The 17,314-nt window shown below is 40.2% G+C and overlaps 1 protein-coding gene across 14 annotated transcripts in view; it reads right to left on the bottom strand.

Moving 5' to 3' along the window:
* MYO3B (myosin IIIB) overlaps window positions 1-17,314 on the bottom strand; it is a 506,873-nt gene that overhangs the window by 116,205 nt on the left and 373,354 nt on the right. For 13 of the 14 annotated variants that reach the window (XM_079925177.1, XM_079925176.1, XM_079925182.1 and 10 more), the window contains 2 exons: window positions 3,610-3,670; window positions 2,581-2,680 (listed from right to left, as the gene is read on the bottom strand). In XM_079925177.1, coding sequence (XP_079781303.1) covers window positions 2,581-2,680; window positions 3,610-3,670 — 161 coding nt within the window. The remainder of the gene's footprint in view (window positions 1-2,580; window positions 2,681-3,609; window positions 3,671-17,314) is intronic. The other variant, XM_079925179.1, reaches the window with a different exon arrangement.

Here is a 17,314-nt window from a genome sequence, read left to right as displayed (position 1 = left end):
CGGGAAGATCCCACATGCCATGGAGCGGCTGGGCCCGTGAGCCATGGCCGCTGAGCCTGCACGTCCGGAGCCTGTGCTCCGCAACGGGAGAGGCCACAACAATGAGAGGCCCGCGTACCGCAAACAAACAAACAAACAAAAAAAAAAAACCTGTAATACAAGTCAGAATGCAGTAAGTACTAAAGGAAAGTCAAAGGGCTCAGAGGAAGCCATTGTGGACTCTGAAGAACGGAGAGGACTCAGAATGAACAGTAAAGGAGGACAGGTGGGACACAGGGAGCAGCATGAACAAAATCACAAAGGAGAGAAAGAACACTCTGGGCATGCGTGGAGGATAGAGAGTAGTTTGGATATTCTGAAGCACAGAATAAGGGAGAGAGATCAGCAGACAATAGAGCTAGAAAGGAAGATTAGGACCAGAACAGAGACAGCCTTGTATGTCATGCCAGGAAGTTTAGAGATGATGCTGGAACAATGGGGAGCCACTGATGATTATAGTGGAAGAGAATGTTATGATCAGGGTATGCTTTAGAAAAGCTCCTCAGGTATCTATGCATGAGGGAAGTTGAAGGAGGAAAAGAATGGAAGCAGGAAGACCACTTAGGATACTGTTTACAAGAGTTTAAGGAGAAGTCATGGTAGTGGTGGCAGACCCAACAGAAAACCATCTAGATTGGAAGGAAGGAGCAACTGTGACAGGAAAGTGCATATGAACCATTTACAGCAAATCAGATGTGAAACTTATTAAAAAGTTTGACTTCTGGGGATACTTTTCTAAAGAGAGGGAAAGATGATTATAATCCAACAAGTCTCTTTAGTAGTTAATTAAAAATGCAATATATTTTTACTCCTCCTAAACTATACCACCAAAACTTAATGCCTTACAGTAAGAACTTTCTTTCTCTACCCATTTTTTATACTTAATTTGCATTTATATAGTATCAATAGCAGTAAATACCACTGCAGCATCGGACACAATAATGTACCCTTACTATGAACCAGACACCATGCTGTGCCCTTTACTCCTACTAGCTTATTTAATCCTCAGTACAACCCTTTGGCTATGAACTACCATTTCCCTATTTTACATGTGTAGTTATTGAGGTAAGGAGTTGTTACATAGCTTTATTAACACTACACAAGAAAGCAGAGATTTGAATCCAGGCAGGTCTGACTCCAGAATCTGTGCCTTTGGCTACTCAACCATGCTTTAAAATTTTCTTTTTACTTGTATTTTAAAGTAGAATGCTAAAAGAGAATAAAGACCGGATGGGACACATGGAAAACAAATAGCAAGATGATAGATATAAACCAAAATATATCAACAATCTCATTAGATGTAAATGGTCTAAATATCCCAATTAAAAGGTAGAAATTGTCTGTTTGGATAGAGAAAAATGCCATCCAAATTCATGCATAATGGATTCTGTTCCACCCACGATCTTTTTCCTTGATTTTCTTTTTTGCACTACTCCTACTCGTACCTCATGTGGCCTTATTCCTAAACACTATCTGGCTGTGGGGAAATTAGTCCATTGGACAGTTTTATCATTTTTGGCATATTCATTTAAAAGGTTCTGCTGTAATACATTAATCCTCTCTCATCTCTCTTGAAGAGTTTGCTTTGTATGAACTGAAGGTCCTAACACATTTATTACGCATTTCCCACTTCATATTGTACTACTTTGCCACTGAAAAACAGACTAAGAAGAAAATTTGAGAAACCTAAGAAACTACTGCATATTTCAGAAAAATAAATGAGGTCGACAGTAAGTGTAATATTAGTATTTTAAGTTGAAAAGATTTTTTCCTTTGGAATGAATCCACCTTGTGCTTAGTATTTCCTGGTTCATAAATATTTCTTATGATCATGCTTCTATTTTATCTTCCAGAATTATTGATTATAGCCATACATATGGCCCCAAACTGACTTTTTACCATATTCTGTAGCGAGTAATTTAGAAAAGGGGCCAAAAATTCTATTTTCCATAAAAGTGTGGCAAGATGTCTACATTCTTGCTGAAAGAACAGCTGTGTTGCAAAAAGGGCAGAACTTCTCTCTAAATCCATAGTCTTTACCAAGCCCTAGATTTTGACCCTGAACTGTCTGCTCCACTGAAAGCTGGTCAATTATTTATCTTTCCTTTAAGAAAATAAAGTTTTTTTAAACATATGGAATGCTTCACAAATTTGCGTGTCATCCTTGCGCAGGGGCCACGCTAATCTTCTCTGTACTGTTCCAATTTTAGTATATGTGCTGCCTAAGCGAGCACTAGAAAATAAAGTTTTAAAGCAGTTTCCTAATTTGAGGTTCTTACAAGTAAAGGGAAAAGTATGGCTTTTGATATTCATTTTCTTCCTTCAAATAAGTAAACTTCAGTGGCACAGGTGGGTGATAAACTGCTACTTTTAATGCAAGTTTTGTTTCCAGTCTTTATGGCTTCCTAAACCTGAACTTTCTGCTAACATTAGGTTATATTACTATCTGCCTTCTACACAGTCCTGCCTAAACAACTCATTAAAAAGTACAAAAGCATGCAAATGGTAGAAACAGCTTGCAATTCAAAATGTTCTTCTTACCAGATTTTGCAGGGGCTCCCCTCGAGGGTCTCAGTCCTGGGCGATCTGGAGCAGCATGGCATGTCTGAGAAGACACAGACTCAGTCCCAGAAACTGAGTGCTTCAGAAAGACCCAGTAAAAGAAACATTATTTTTATCCTCTCATGAGGCAGCCTTAGAACTTGGCTTCCATTTAACTAAGGGACCCTTAACCTCAATGGTACTAGGGAAAAATCTAAGTATATTGGGATCATGTGGTTAGTTGCACGTGTCTTGCAGCAGAATGGAGTAGAGGTCCTCTCCTTGGGGCAATTACCTGCAAAGTCTCAACACCTTTTGCTTCATCCATTTATTTCTTCCTCTGAACAAGCCAACCTAGCCCCCTCTTAAATTAATTATAGTCCATATAGAAAACAGCTATGTGCTGATTTTCTCCTATACTAATTTTTATCCCTAAGAAAGAAAAAAGAAAACCTATAGGAAGGTATTAATCTACTTAACATTTCTAAGTATATCATCCAAAGGATTTTGTTTTTTAATCTTACATATGCTCAGCAGAGTTACTGGCAAAAACTGTACATTTTCTTCATTTCATCCTTTCAACATCAAATAGTAGGCAGTAAAAATTGGATCAGACTTCAAAGCCTGCTGTGGGCTCCAAGTCACAGAGAGACGCCTCCATTTCACATATTGAATTCGAGCAGGATATCAAAGTGCTACCAAAGAACCTCAGGTCCTTACTCAAAAAGAGGCTCTAACATCTGTAGAGAGTGGAGTGCACAGACAAATCACCTCAGGGAGCAGCTAGCATTTATTCTTAGCAGCAAATTCCCAGGCTTTTGATTCTCTCTTCACTGTACCTCCCTGTCTCTCTGCTGAACCAAAATTCTTTAGCAAGCTGGGCTTTTGTCTCAAAGTCTTCGAACTATCACTAACAGTTCATGTTTGGATGGCCTGACCAAGCCACCATAGACAGGCACCACGACCATGGACTTGGATGAGTCTGTAATAAGGATACACAGTTACTTCAGAATCAAGATGTCCTTCTACCTTATTTGAATGTCCCGCGAAGACATCACACCCTTTTGAAGAACTCTGGGCTTGTGAATGCCTAAAAATGATAATAATAATTTTTAGAAGGCCTGAAAATGATAATTAAAAAAAAAAACTCAAAGAGGGTTGCTTTCCTCCAAAAATGGATCAGAAAATACTCTTTAATTAAGATTCCATTGTTTTCCATTCCAGTCCTTGGTTAGAAGGATATGGTCAACTTAAGGAAATGCATTCTACCAGGTGCTGCTCATACACCCACAGTCAGCCTGAGATGCTAAGACCCAAGAAACTGCCCCTTTTAAAGTTGTGTGATCCAATCTAGTTTACTATTGGCGTTCACAGACTTTACCAAGTAGCCAACCAAGTTGATGCGAAGGCTCTACTTCCCACCCAGCACATTAATCACGTTGTTAAATAATTCAAAATAGATCCTGTAGTCAAATAAGTTTGGGAAATGCTGAACTATACATAGTTTAAGAGGTTTCCTTACTGCAGAATGATCTTTCACAATCACAATATGAATTTATGGGTTTCTAAAGTAGGGTGTATGGGGGGAGAATTCAGTTTCCTAAACTACTGTGACCGAGAAATTTAAAAAGTGATAACCTATTAACATCTAGTAATGTTTCATGGAGCAAAGTTTGGAAAAATCAACTGTGCTGTGGCCCAATTTCCAGAAATTGGAACACACTGTATAAAAGTGTGATGGGGGCTTCCCTGGTGGCACAGTGGTTGAGAGTCCACGTGCCGATGCAGGGGACGCGGGTTCGTGCCCCGATCTGGGAAGTTCCCACATGCCGCAGAGTGGCTGGGCCCGTGAGCCATGGCCGCTGAGGCTGTGCATCCGGAGGCTGTGCTCCGCAACGGGAGAGGCCACAACAGTGAGAGGCCCGCGCACCGCAAAAAAAAAAAAAAAAAAGTGTGATGATTATAACTCACTGTTATATAAACAGACTCTTACAACTCCTCTCATATGGAACCCAGGAATGTGGAAAGCACTGACTAGGGGAAGGGAAGTCTGGATTCTAACTCCTCCCTCAAGATCCCTGATCTTCCTCTCTGGTCTCTCTGTCTCTGTCTCTCTTATACACACACACACACACACTCACACACACACATACACACACACAATTGGGTAAATTTCTGTAGTATTCTGGGTTCTAGTTTTCTTCATCTATAAAATGAAGGGATTGAAATAAGCTATTCCTAAGGGCTCTTCTAGTTCCACATTTAAAATCTTATTCTTTATTTAAACTGACAATTTCATTTTTTGAATTTCTGTGAATGGTTCATTGGTATTACCTTCAAAATGCATCTATATAGATTATAAACAATATACCCATTTAAAAAATATCACATCAGTACCTGGGGAGAGGAGACTATGATGAATATAAATATATATTTATTTGTGTGTGTATAATTGTTTATCATATGTCTCCCACTATAAAATGTAAGTTCCAAGAAGGCGGGGACTAGGTCTGCTTTATTCTGTACTCTATATTAGCACCTAACCCTATGCCTGGTACACTCTTAAGTGCTCAATAAATATTTGACAACTTGAATGAATGAAAGGGCTAGTGGACCCCCAAAATATGTGCCATGAAGAATACCCTTTACATTAAAATTAAATTAAGTAGCATTTATATAGCCCTTCATATTTTAAAAAATGCTTTTATATATCTAATAAGAATTTCACAACCATCTGAGCTAAGTGCTTTAACTGTCCCTATTATATAGCTGAATAAACTGTATTTCAGAGAGGGCAAGGGATCTGCCCAGGGATCATGGCACATACCTGGCAGAGCTAAGACACTGACTCCTGTTAGTTTGACTCCAAATCCTCTGCTCTTCCTCTGAACAATGACACCCCCCTCTCCAATGCCCTTGGGTCTCTGTGCATTGGCCCAAGGAACTCATTCCTGCCAGCTTAGGCAGGTCTCAGTGGCAGTGGGACACCTATAGAACAGGTGGATTCAGTTCTTCTAGGAGTCCTGGTAGGCTTTGGAGAAAATCTAAGGAAGAGAGTTTAGCTGTTGAATTACCATGGGGTCTCCAATTTCTGCCTTTCCTGTACCTACAAGAAAATGAAACCTCTTAAGAACTCCTCTTGCTTGCATGGCTTTTCAGGTCCAAAGGTCAGTGCAGATACCCTCCAACAGTACACTGGCAGTCGGCTCATGAGTTTGACTACCTTCTTATTCAAGCCTTTGGGAGAATCTAAGGCATCTCAATATAATTTTTACATGTGTTACATGGTTTTAAAGGGCGGAGGCAGGATGGGTAGTGTCCAAAGGCAAATAAATGAGAAAATACTTGACTAAACAAAGTTAGGCAGGTTTCTTTCCTAAGATGATTTCCAGAACCTTTAACTTAATAATATGCACAGTGAAACCTTAAGAGTGGGAGAGAACAGGCAGCATCCCCCAGACGTTATCCTAACGATGGAACCCTCCCCTGGAGCATGTCAGAGGCCCTGGTTCTTATAACATGCCTTAGAAAACACTAATCTGAGCAGCCCTTATTTGAAACAAGTTCCAATTTGCCTTTCAAAAAAGGGTTAAGTCAATTCTCTTCAAAAGTCTAACTGCCTCAACTCCTTTGCAGCAAATTTATCAGATATGTTGTCATTTGCCTCAGGGACTTGAGCCTGGCAACAAATGGATAATGCTTTTGCAAGCTGTCACCACCAAAATAAGGAAAAGCACAATGAGAAAATATCCAATGCTTATTGCCTGCACACATGCCACCAGGCCATGGGCAAAGCATGGATACATGGTTATCTCATCTAATACTTCCAACAACCATGTGGATTGGTTCTATTTTTATACCTGTTTTACAGGTGAGGAAATTAAGACTCAAGAAGCTAATGACTTGTTTCATGTCATAACTAGTAAATAGTGCAGCATAAAACCTGCCTACATAGAAAAGGAGACTCCAAGGGAAATTATTGATTCAGATATGAATTATCAGTTACTGATAAAACCTTAGACAAATGATTGATGGTGAATAGGACATTCATATGGTGCCAAAGTACCACCATACAGATTCCTTCTTCAGGTCACAAGGGGAGCAAGGGAACTGCATATGGGAGAAATCAGGTTACCATCTCAATCCAGTGCAAATCTTAGCACCACTAATGCCCAGACAATATTGTCTTGTGATGTGAGGCAATATGAAATATTTGGCATCACCCAGGATATTTATATTTTTTCTTTTAGTCAAAACATTTAACTTTAATCTAATCAAAGCTTTAGATCTAACTTATAGTTTACCCCAAACACAAGGTATAGAGGGGAAAAGCTAGGACTGCAAAGAATCAAGCAGACAAATGTAGAAGGTGAGTTATTTTATGGAATAATTGGCTCATTCTCTTAACAAGTCAGTGCCATGAAAAAAGGGAGTATTGTATATTAATAGAGATTTAGGGAAATAACAAGTTGATGTAATGTCCTCGATTAGATCTTGGCTTGGACAAACAGGTGTAAAGGACAATTCTTAGAACAATTGGGAAATTTTGATTGGTATTAGATGATATTAAGGAATTATTCATTTTAAAGCATGATATTATTATTTTGAACCTGCAGGAGAAATTTTTTGAAATAACACTGTTCTCAGCCTCTGTAAGGAATCTGATGCTAAATGACAGAAGCAATACATTTGGTTATCAAAGGGTGGTGAATAGGAGGTAGCTGTCTCTCTAGAAACGATTCACTGCATATATCTAGGGCTCCTGTAGCCTCTCAGAAGTCATGACTAAAGTCTTAGGCAGATTGCCTCCAGGGCTTGGCCACTCTGCTGCTTTACTGCAGTCACTGAATTGTGAGTTCTTGGGGAGATGAAAACTCTCCGTCACCACTGAAAACCCTTCTGCTGCGCCTCTGCCTGAAAAGCCCCCCAGACGAAAGTCACATTTAATTCCCTTTTCTTAACCCCCAATCCCAGTGCGACCGGATGCGAAGCAGGGGCAAGGCTGGCTCCTGAGCACACGGCTGCCAAGAATGCCCGAGCATCTCTCTTGCGCAGCAAAGATCCATGGGGCCAGCTGGCTTAGTCATGCTGGGCTGGCAGCACTAGGTGAAGTCACCTTGTTCCAAAACTGGGTCTCAGCTTTGCAGCCTCCGAAAGTCAGTCTGCCAGTTTGCTGAGGGGTAATGATGTTTTCGAGAGCTGAGCTGTACTAACCAAACTCAGAAGAGTCATATTTGAAAAGTAGAATGCCAGTGTGTGATTTTACAGTGAATACGATGATCTGGACTATACTTTCCCCCTCACTAGTTGGCTGATACACTCTGGAGACCAAATTACACATAAGAATGGAAACAAAGGAAGCAGGGTGCTCTTCCAGGATCTGACCAACCAGGCTGGTCTTGTAACTGGCCTTTTTCAAGTTTAGGGTTAGAATCAGTAACTTTTTTCTTGGACAGGAATAGAGACACGCTACGCTTTGACTCTCCATTTTCTAAACTTCATTTCAATTTCTTTGCACAGTTTTTATTAACTTTGATAAAATTTGCAAGATTGTGTGTTATCTTTTATCAATTATAATGTAGAATGGCTTCTATACAAACTGAGAAATCCATTAGTCATCCACAAATGAAAGCCATTAGTCATTCACTTGCAAGCATAATCTAATTTCAAAACAGGATAGGCTGCAGCTTATTCACTGTGGATTGATTTTTCTTAGCTTCCCGCTGTGTCCAGATTTGGGAGTAGTTCTCATTGTAAACTCATGTCTTACTTGGTAGCCCTGGGAGAAAGGCTAATCAGCATAACCAAGCAAATTTGTTCCTGCCTCTTCAACAGCTCTGAAAAAAATCTTCTGTACATGGAGCTTTTAATACAAAGAGGTCATTTCTTTTTCCCAAGAATCAGCAGCCAATCCACCCTGCAAGAGGTATGCTCAGACCAAGATATTTTAACACAGTAGGAGGCCCATGAATCTTGAGGGAGGCAGGTTTCAGACAAATAAGTCATACAACTTCCCTTCTGGAAGTTATTACCATGAAAGATAATAGAAAACATAAACACCTTTAGAAATGGTTTCAATAAGTTCAAGTTCTGAAGGTAAATTAAGACATTTAAGGGATGACATCAGAGAAGAGGACACTGACCTGTGTAAAAGATCCTGTGCTAACCTGAGTGCTAACAAGGTTTCTATATGAACTGGCCATAGGTTGAATTGGCAACTCAAGCATACTTACTTAGCTCTTATATGGAATCTGAATATTTTAAGGGTTGAGGGTATAACCATGGAACAACACCCAGATCTGAGTCTACCCACGCTGTCACTATGTATCAACTCTTTCCTGATTTATATCAGCTAGGTGTCATTGCATATTCTTCTTACTGCTTATATTTATTTAAATAGCTTTGAAGGCACAGGAAATTGGAAGATAATGTTTTAAGAACACAGATTATTGTGTTAAGTTCGAAGGCACCCAAAGTGTATAAGTTAATGCATCTTTTATTACAAAAACTGAAAAGTTAGGATTTCTAGAATGCTTTGTTGTTTTCTATTCACCACCACCACCTAAGTATTTGCCAAGCACACACTAAATCTCCCCAGGGTTGTATTCATACTTCTGTGCTTTTACCTGCAATGTCATCTCCTCTCTTGCCCACCTGGCCACTGCATCCGTACCCTTTAGCTCAGGGGGTCGGCTGCTCTGAAGAGCCTTTCCTGTCCCATCCCCATCCTGGTCACCTCTTCCACTCGGGGCAGAGTTGGAGGCTCCTTGGTGTGTTCCCACAGTCTACTGAGCATAACCATACTGAAAACTTGGTTCTGTAACTGACTCATCTGGTACCACATCTTGACCAATTAAAAATGCAAATCATCTACCAAAGGCAAGCTGAATCAAATTTTGATCAAGGGAGGGAAAGCAAAGAGCAAGTACCATAATTCCCTTGGCTTCTGAGATATCACAGTTCTTCTTATTCCTGTGCTCATCGGTGTTATCTTTTCTTCTCTATTTTTTATTTGATGAAAATGCTCTAAACTCCCAAGAGGTCTGAATATTCACCAATCCCTAATCAATGAAAGTGTAGCAATATCTGACTTTCTCCCCAAAGTAAATGACTAAAAGAGCTGGTGGTAAAATGTTTCCCTTTTTTTTCCTCTGATTAAAGTTTTTGCTGATTAAAAAATAATATATATTCACTGTTGTACTGTATAAAATACAAATATTCAAGGAGAAGAAAATAAAGTTCTGGGAGAATCTCTACACCCAGATATAATATCTTTCTGTATATGTTTTCAGATGCTTTTCTATGTATATAATATACATTTAAAAAATAATGGCTCATGATATATTTGTTTTAACTTAACTTTTGTATTATGAGCATCTTCCCATACATTTGTGTGGAATACAACATACGTAAGTGTGCACATACGTCATATTTATGGTTGTACAATATTACATTGGTTGATTATCATAAATGATTTAAGTAATCTCTTTTTTTGGATTTTTAAGTTGTTTCCAGTTTTATGATATTATAAATAATGGGTCATTAAAGATATGTGCATATAGTTATGAGTACCCAGCCAAATTTGACTAGGATATATCTAAATTTAAGACTATTAGGTTAAAGGGTGAACAAATTTTCTGTTTTAAAGCTTTTGAATTGTATCATCAAATTCTCCCTTAAAAAGCAACAAAAATGAACACTCATGACCATAAAACTATGAAAGGACCCATTTGCCATATCACTAACACTGGGTATTATCAGTCTTTTTAATCTTTGCTTACCTCTTTAGCCAAAAAAAAAAAAAAAAGTGGTAACTCAAGATTATTTTAATTGGCATTTCTTTATTTCTAAAGAGGGAAAACATTATTCCTGGGCTTTAATATATGATATGAAGGAAATACAAAGAGTATAGGAGAAATGAAAGCAATAATCATGCAAAATAAGATCATCGCAGTAGGAAAAAAGGAAAACAGAGAGGAATGACGACAGCTTTTGTATTATTTTTTTCTCACTGGGTTTGGCTACTTGGTAACTTTTCGGTTTTGAGTGCAGAAACAGCATGTATCTGTTTCTGTATCTCACCCCAAGTCAGTGTCATTACTGAATGAGTTGAATACAAGTTATACTGAAAGTTATGGATATTTCTTTGCTCTTGGACACAATTATTCTAAGTTTTAGAACATGGCTCAAGGAGAAATTCATCAAAAGGGCTCAAAAAGGCTGATAAATGTTTCATAATGCCATTGCTGTAAGTTAGCACTATTAGTTTATGTACTTATGCTAATTTCCCAAATCCCACTGAGCCCTTTAAATTTGATCATATTTGTTTCCCTCATTGTTTTTCCCCAACCATGAGCCCATACAGCCTTAATTTGCCACTTCTTGTATTCTCATTTCTTTTTTTTTTCTCCTTTGCTATTTTATTGCAGGCAGCTGTCACTGTGTAAAGTCTAAGGTAAGAGCCAAAGGCTTTTCTTCATTCTGCTGAGAATGCTTGCCTTATTGGGAAAAAAGGACACTCAATGGAGAGCCCTTCAAGTAACCTAAACTTAAAGTAACCCACAAAGCTTACTTCAGTTCTTTGCCAGCAACCAAGGGAGCCAAGAGAAAACCCGGCCTCAGGGCTGGGGATGCAATTAAGATGCAGTAGTAAGGAAGAGCACGTGACCCAAAGGACTGCATGGCCATGGGCTGAGGGCCACAGCACAGCCAGAAGAGCTGACCATTCAATCCTCGCATCCACACTAGAAATGTAGATCCTACCAGGGTCTCCATTTCACAGCTGAAGCTTGGGCCGTTTGAGGTACCCAGATACGCAGATACAAACCCAGATCCTGTGGACACAGAGTGTGTGCTCTCACCCTCCAGTGCCATTTTGTTACTGGACTCTTCCAGATATTCACTCAATCATATTTAGGATCTTAATAAATGACACCTGGGGTGACAAACATTTAACTCTAGAAAACCTACCAGGAGGCAGATCAAGTTAAATCCAGAATAGGTCTGGAGGTAATCCTTAGCCCCTGACCTGCTGACCTTTTACTCACCTTATGTCTATGGACTAATATTAAGATTATACACATCTGTGCCACACTCAAGGCTCCAATTTGGTGGCAAGCCTTCTTGAGATTCTCTATGATTATAAGAACGGATATTACATTGTGCAATACAGGGTCCTCGACAGCCTCCCAGACATCACTCATTCATTCCACAAATATTTATTGAGCCCCTTTAATCTGTCTCCTACTGTTTTGGAGGATACAGCAGTGAACAGGAAATCTAAGATGCCTATGCTCATAAGAACCTACATTCTAGCAGGGAAGGTAGATAATAAATGAAAAAATAAGTAAATATGTTAGCATGTTCAATAGAAGTAAGGGCCAAAGAGGAAAATTAAAGCAGGGAAGGGGTATAGGAAGTGCTGGTGGCAGGCTCTGCCATTTTAGATGAAGTGGGTACAGTAGAGGATATGTGAGTAAAGACCTTAGTAAATAAATGGGAATTGATGTCTTTGAATACGTTTTCAACTGAAAGCGCCTAACAGGTAAAAAACTTTATATGTTATGGCACATAGAGGTCAGAGGACTGATGTAAACACTTGGTAAAAGTTTAGCAACACACTTTATGATATATATATATATATATTCATGATATATACATACATATTCATGATATATTAGTTCCCAAGCACTTGGGCTAGTGTTGCCATATAAAATACAGGACACTCAGTTAAATGTGAATTCCAGGTACAAGGTGAATAGTTTTTTTAGCATAAAAATTTTCAAGTACTTCATGGGACATACTTATGCTAAAAAGAAATTTGTTGTTTATATAAAGTTCAAATTTCTGTGGGTATCCTGAATCTTCATTTGCCAAAAATGGCAACTCTAACTTGGGCAAATCAGCACCTCAGCTTCTGCACTGGCAAAATATGAATAAAAACTCTTGCCAGGGCTTCCCTGGTGGTGCAGTGGTTGAGAGTCTGCCTGCTAGTGCAGGGGACACGGGTTCGAGCCCTGGTCTGGGGGGATCCCACATGCCGTGGAGCGGCTGGGCCCGTGGGCCGCAACTACTGAGCCTGCGCGTCTAGAGCCTGTGCTCCGCAACAAGAGAGGCCGCGACAGTGGGGGGCCCGCACACCGTGATGAAGGGTGGCCCCCGCTTGTCACAACTAGAGAAAGCCCTCGCACAGAAACGAAGACCCAACACAGCAAAAATAAATTAATTAATAAACTGCTACCCCCAACATCTTCTTTAAAAAAAAAAAACAAAAAGACTCTTGCCAAACTGGGGCAAAAAGACTAATTTGTCCTTTCTGGCAGAATAAAATGAAAATATAAGACAGGATTTTAAGAGGATTAAATCGAGAGGTATACATGGTCAGAATTTAGAAATAAAATGCACACTCAGCAAAGTGCTATACTTATTGCACTTCTGAAAGACAAATCCCTGAACTTGGACACTTCAGGCTCCACAGGGTAGAGAATGACAATGACAGGTATCTGGAGTGGCTTCCATTCTGTAACCTTTGCCTCTCCTTTGGGCGGGGTCACAAGGTAACTTGTAGGTTGAGTTACAGTTTTAGCACTTTAAAGAGTAGATTAGGCCAGGTATAGATTTGTGGAGGCAAAGGAAACTACATATATGTTACTACATATATTTTTCATGTTGTAAGCGGGGAAACTGAGGCCCAGAGGGGTGATAGGACTTGCCCAGGTGAATGAGAGGAAGAGATGGGTCTAACATCCACATTTCTTGGATGATGCTCTTGTCGCCAGTGCAGGCCCCAAAGATAATATTTAATCCAGTTTTCCCCCTTTAATTCTGAAAGCAGTGTTCATTTCGGGGAAAGAGAAGCAAGAAGCCCTGAAATGAAGTGCAGGATGAGCCTGGCACTAAGTGATGAGACCCAAAGACAGATGAGGGCGGGGGCGTGAGGGTAGAGGAGGAACACTTTAGGGAGTTTTGAAAAAAGAAAGTGAAAAAGCCTGAACAAGATTGTGTGCAGCAGGTGCTGACTAGTCAGCGAGGTCACAGGGGAGAAGCTCGAGGACAGACCCTGAGCAGTGCCATGCTGATGTGGACAGACATGGAGGTGTGGATGGGGAGGGATCAGTTTCTAAAGAGAAAATGGCTGATGGACTGCGCTGTCTAAAGAAGGGAAGTAGCACTGTCTTACTTTTTTCATTTTAACATTTTATTTTGACCTAATTTCATTTTTATAGAAAAGATGCAAGAATAGTATAAGGAATTCTGTATCTTCTTTAGCAGGTTCTCCAAATATTAGCAATGTATACATTTGCTTTATCCTCTCTCTGTGTCTCTCTCTGTCTTTCTTGTTTTTTTGTGTGTTTTTTCGTTTTGCGGTACGCGGGCCTCTCACTGTTGTGGCCTCTCCCGTTGCGGAGCACAGGCTCCGGATGCGCAGGCTCAGCGGCCATGGCTCACGGGCCCAGCCGCTCCGCGGCATGTGGGATCTTCCCAGACCAGGGCACGAACCCGTGTCCCCTGTATCGGCAGGCGGACTCTCAACCACTGCGCCACCAGGGAAGCCCTCTGTCTTTCTTTTGGTACATGTATACTGATAACCATACACATATACAAATACATAAAATTTTTTCTGAACCATTTGAGAGTCAGTTGCACCTGATACTCCTTTATCCCTAAATACTTCAGTGTGTGTTTCTTAAAAGCAAGGGCATTCGCCTATATGACGATAGTGCAATGATCAAAGTCAGGAAATTAATGTTACTATAATGCTATTATCCAATGTATAGATTATACTCAGATTTTGCCTATTGTCTCAATGATGTCTTCTACAGAAAAAGAAAATTCTGGATCATACATGGCCTTCAGTTGTCGTGTTCCTTTAATCTCCTTTCACCTGGAACAGGTCCTCAGTCACCCTTTGCGTCTGACTTTGAAGCCCACAGGTCAGTCAGTTTGGAAGAGGTCCCTTTGTTTGGTTTATCTGCTGTTTCCTCATAATTAAATCAGGTTATGCATATTTGGCAGGAAATCCACAGAAGTGATGTTGTGCTCTTCTCAGTGCGTCCTATCAGGAGGCACATGCTGTCAATTTGTCTGATTACTGGGGATGCTAACTTTAATCACTTTGTTAAGGTGGTGTCTGCCAGATTTCTTCCACTGACCTTTTGCAATTAATAAGCATTTTATGGAAATTTACTCTAAGACTATGCAAATAGCTTGTTACTCCTTAAGCTTTCACTACCAATTTTAGCATCCATTGAAGATTCCTGCCTGAAACAATGATTATTTTGGTAGCTGCCAAATGGTGACTTTATGCCTTCATCCTTCCTTTTACATTTATTATTTCACATCTTACTGCAAGGAAAAGCTTACTCTGTTTTTTTCTTCCTTCCTCCCCCACTTCCCTTCCTTCCTCTCTCTCTCCCTTCCTTCCTTTCTTCTTTCCTTCATTTCCTCCTTCCATCAATGTGGATTCATGAATTCTTACTGCATTCAATATTCTATTCTTTTATTATCATTATTTATTTTGATACTGAAATTGTCCTCAGTTTGGCACTTGCTTAATTTTAAAGGGTTGGGATTAACAGACTTCAAAATGAGGACTTTGGAAAGGAATGTATAATACTAGAGATTACGTAAAGAAAGGTGAACGCCTCCGAAAGAACAATAGTAACTCTCCCTATTACTACTATTCATGAGTGCTTTTTGTGTGTCAGATGAAATGCCGTGTGCTTTGTATGTGTTCTCTCATTTAACTTCCATGACCTGGTGAGGTAGTCATTATGGCATTTTTATCTTCCATTTAAAGACGAGGAAACAGAGGCTCTGAGAAAATAAGTAAGTTCATCAAGATCTTACCCTCAGTCGTAGCAGGTCTAGTGGAGTCCGGGGCCCCTGCTCTCAACCACCAGGCAACCCTACAAATAGGTGTGGAAACCTTCAGGAAAGGAAAAGGTCTTAGAAGCAAGGCTGCACTGTTACTGAGGGTAGCTGGACATTTGTTCCAGGATCTATAGTCATCTGAACTTTATGCATTTTTACAAATGGGGCATTTCGAAACTGCCTACAAGTCTGCCTACAAGTCTGTCAAACTTCCCTAACCTGCACTGTGTAAAGTATCCAACCCTGCCTAAAATCCAAGGAGGAAAGAATAAATAAAGTGCTCATTTGTGCCAATGTCAGCTGACACAGTTCGAGAAAGACATGAGTTGGCCAAGTCACCCAGGGAGGCATTCCCATGGGTCAAGACAAGTGAAAGCCAAATTCAGGCAGAGAAGAGAAAACTAAGGGAACAGTAGAGCAAGGATTCTTAAGAAATTAAGTATCTATTCATCTATGGAGATCCCAGGTGAAGACAGTGCTGTGGAGCCCGCCCCCCCAGGCTAACATACTAGATCCTTCTTCCTGCAACAATACCAGAACCTCTATCACCACCACACCACCACTTTTATTATCACATTTCAGATTCTATGCGAATGAGCTTGGGTGAAAGAAATATGGTGCATGCTAGTGCAACTAATTCAAACAACCATCCTGCCCTAGAGGGAAAAGCACAACTGAATCTGAGAATAACACCCTTACCCTCCCAGGAGGAACAAACTAAAAATAAAAGACAACAAGGTGCTTCCTGCCAGTCAGTAAATCCAATAAGAAGATGCCTCAACCTGGCACTGGGCAGTTAACAGTCAGCCCGACTCCCTCCACCGGAGAACGGCCATGTGGTTCTCAGAGCTGACAGCTGCCAAGCAGAACCCCTCAGATTAACCCATAGGTGGTGTTGAACCACTTCCCATTAAGATATTTGCAAAGCAAACAAAAATGATAGCCCCATTCTGAGTGCTGGGAGCCAGCCAGGAGCGCTGGCTGTTCTTGTTGACACAAAGAGCTCTCCAGGGAGGGTCTGGGCCAGAGCGCGGAAGGCCACTCCTGCCTGTGTCTCCAGACCATGTTGATCTTAGGCCATTAGAATCTTGGTATCAGGGACTGTTTATTATCTAATTTCCCAATCACAGCAGTTGCTAGAGCTCTGTTTCACCAGAGCTCTCTATTCCTCTCTGTCTCCCTGACCTACACCATTCAGATGAAAAGAAAAAACTCAACTCTCCTCCTGTTATGTCTACTCATCAAGGAGACAAGTCTGAGAAGTTACTAAGATGCACACAGAGAGTGTGGCATTACCACTGTCAACAGCTTCTGTGGCAAACACTCATTCAGGTTCCTTCTGAATTTAAAGCGACCGGAGCTAATGGGAAATATGCTGGCATATTTGTGTCCTACAGGTAGGAGCAAACTGCTGTTTAGTTCACAAAATACACTTGGAACTGAAACACTAATATTTTTTCCTTCTAACCCAGAGAAGAAAATGAAATAAAGTTAAAGAGGCTATGGACATGTGCAAAGTTAATCTTCTTTCAACCTGAAGGATTATAGTCTCAGTTTCTTTAAGTGTTCATAATGAAGTGCTTTCGTACAGAATTCATTTTTTACGCAAATATTGTTTCCTGCAATATTTTCAACTTGAGCAAGTTTTCTTTTCTCAAGTTTCTTTCCTCTCAAAATAGCCTCAAAATGAAAAGGTATTTTTGTCAAAAATTCATTCTGAGCTTAAATAGAGCAAAGGTCTTGATGAAGATACAAGCACAGTAGATACCAGAGATGTGCTGAATTTCTAGAATTTCCTACACTCACAAAAACAGTAATGTAGGAAGGGAACAAGGGATGGCAAAATGGTCAGAAGAATTTG

Source organism: Stenella coeruleoalba, assembly GCF_951394435.1.
Source record: "Stenella coeruleoalba genome assembly, chromosome: 6".
In the NCBI taxonomy this organism is placed as follows: Eukaryota; Metazoa; Chordata; class Mammalia; order Artiodactyla; family Delphinidae; genus Stenella; species Stenella coeruleoalba.
This window is presented reverse-complemented; position numbering and strand designations above follow the sequence as displayed.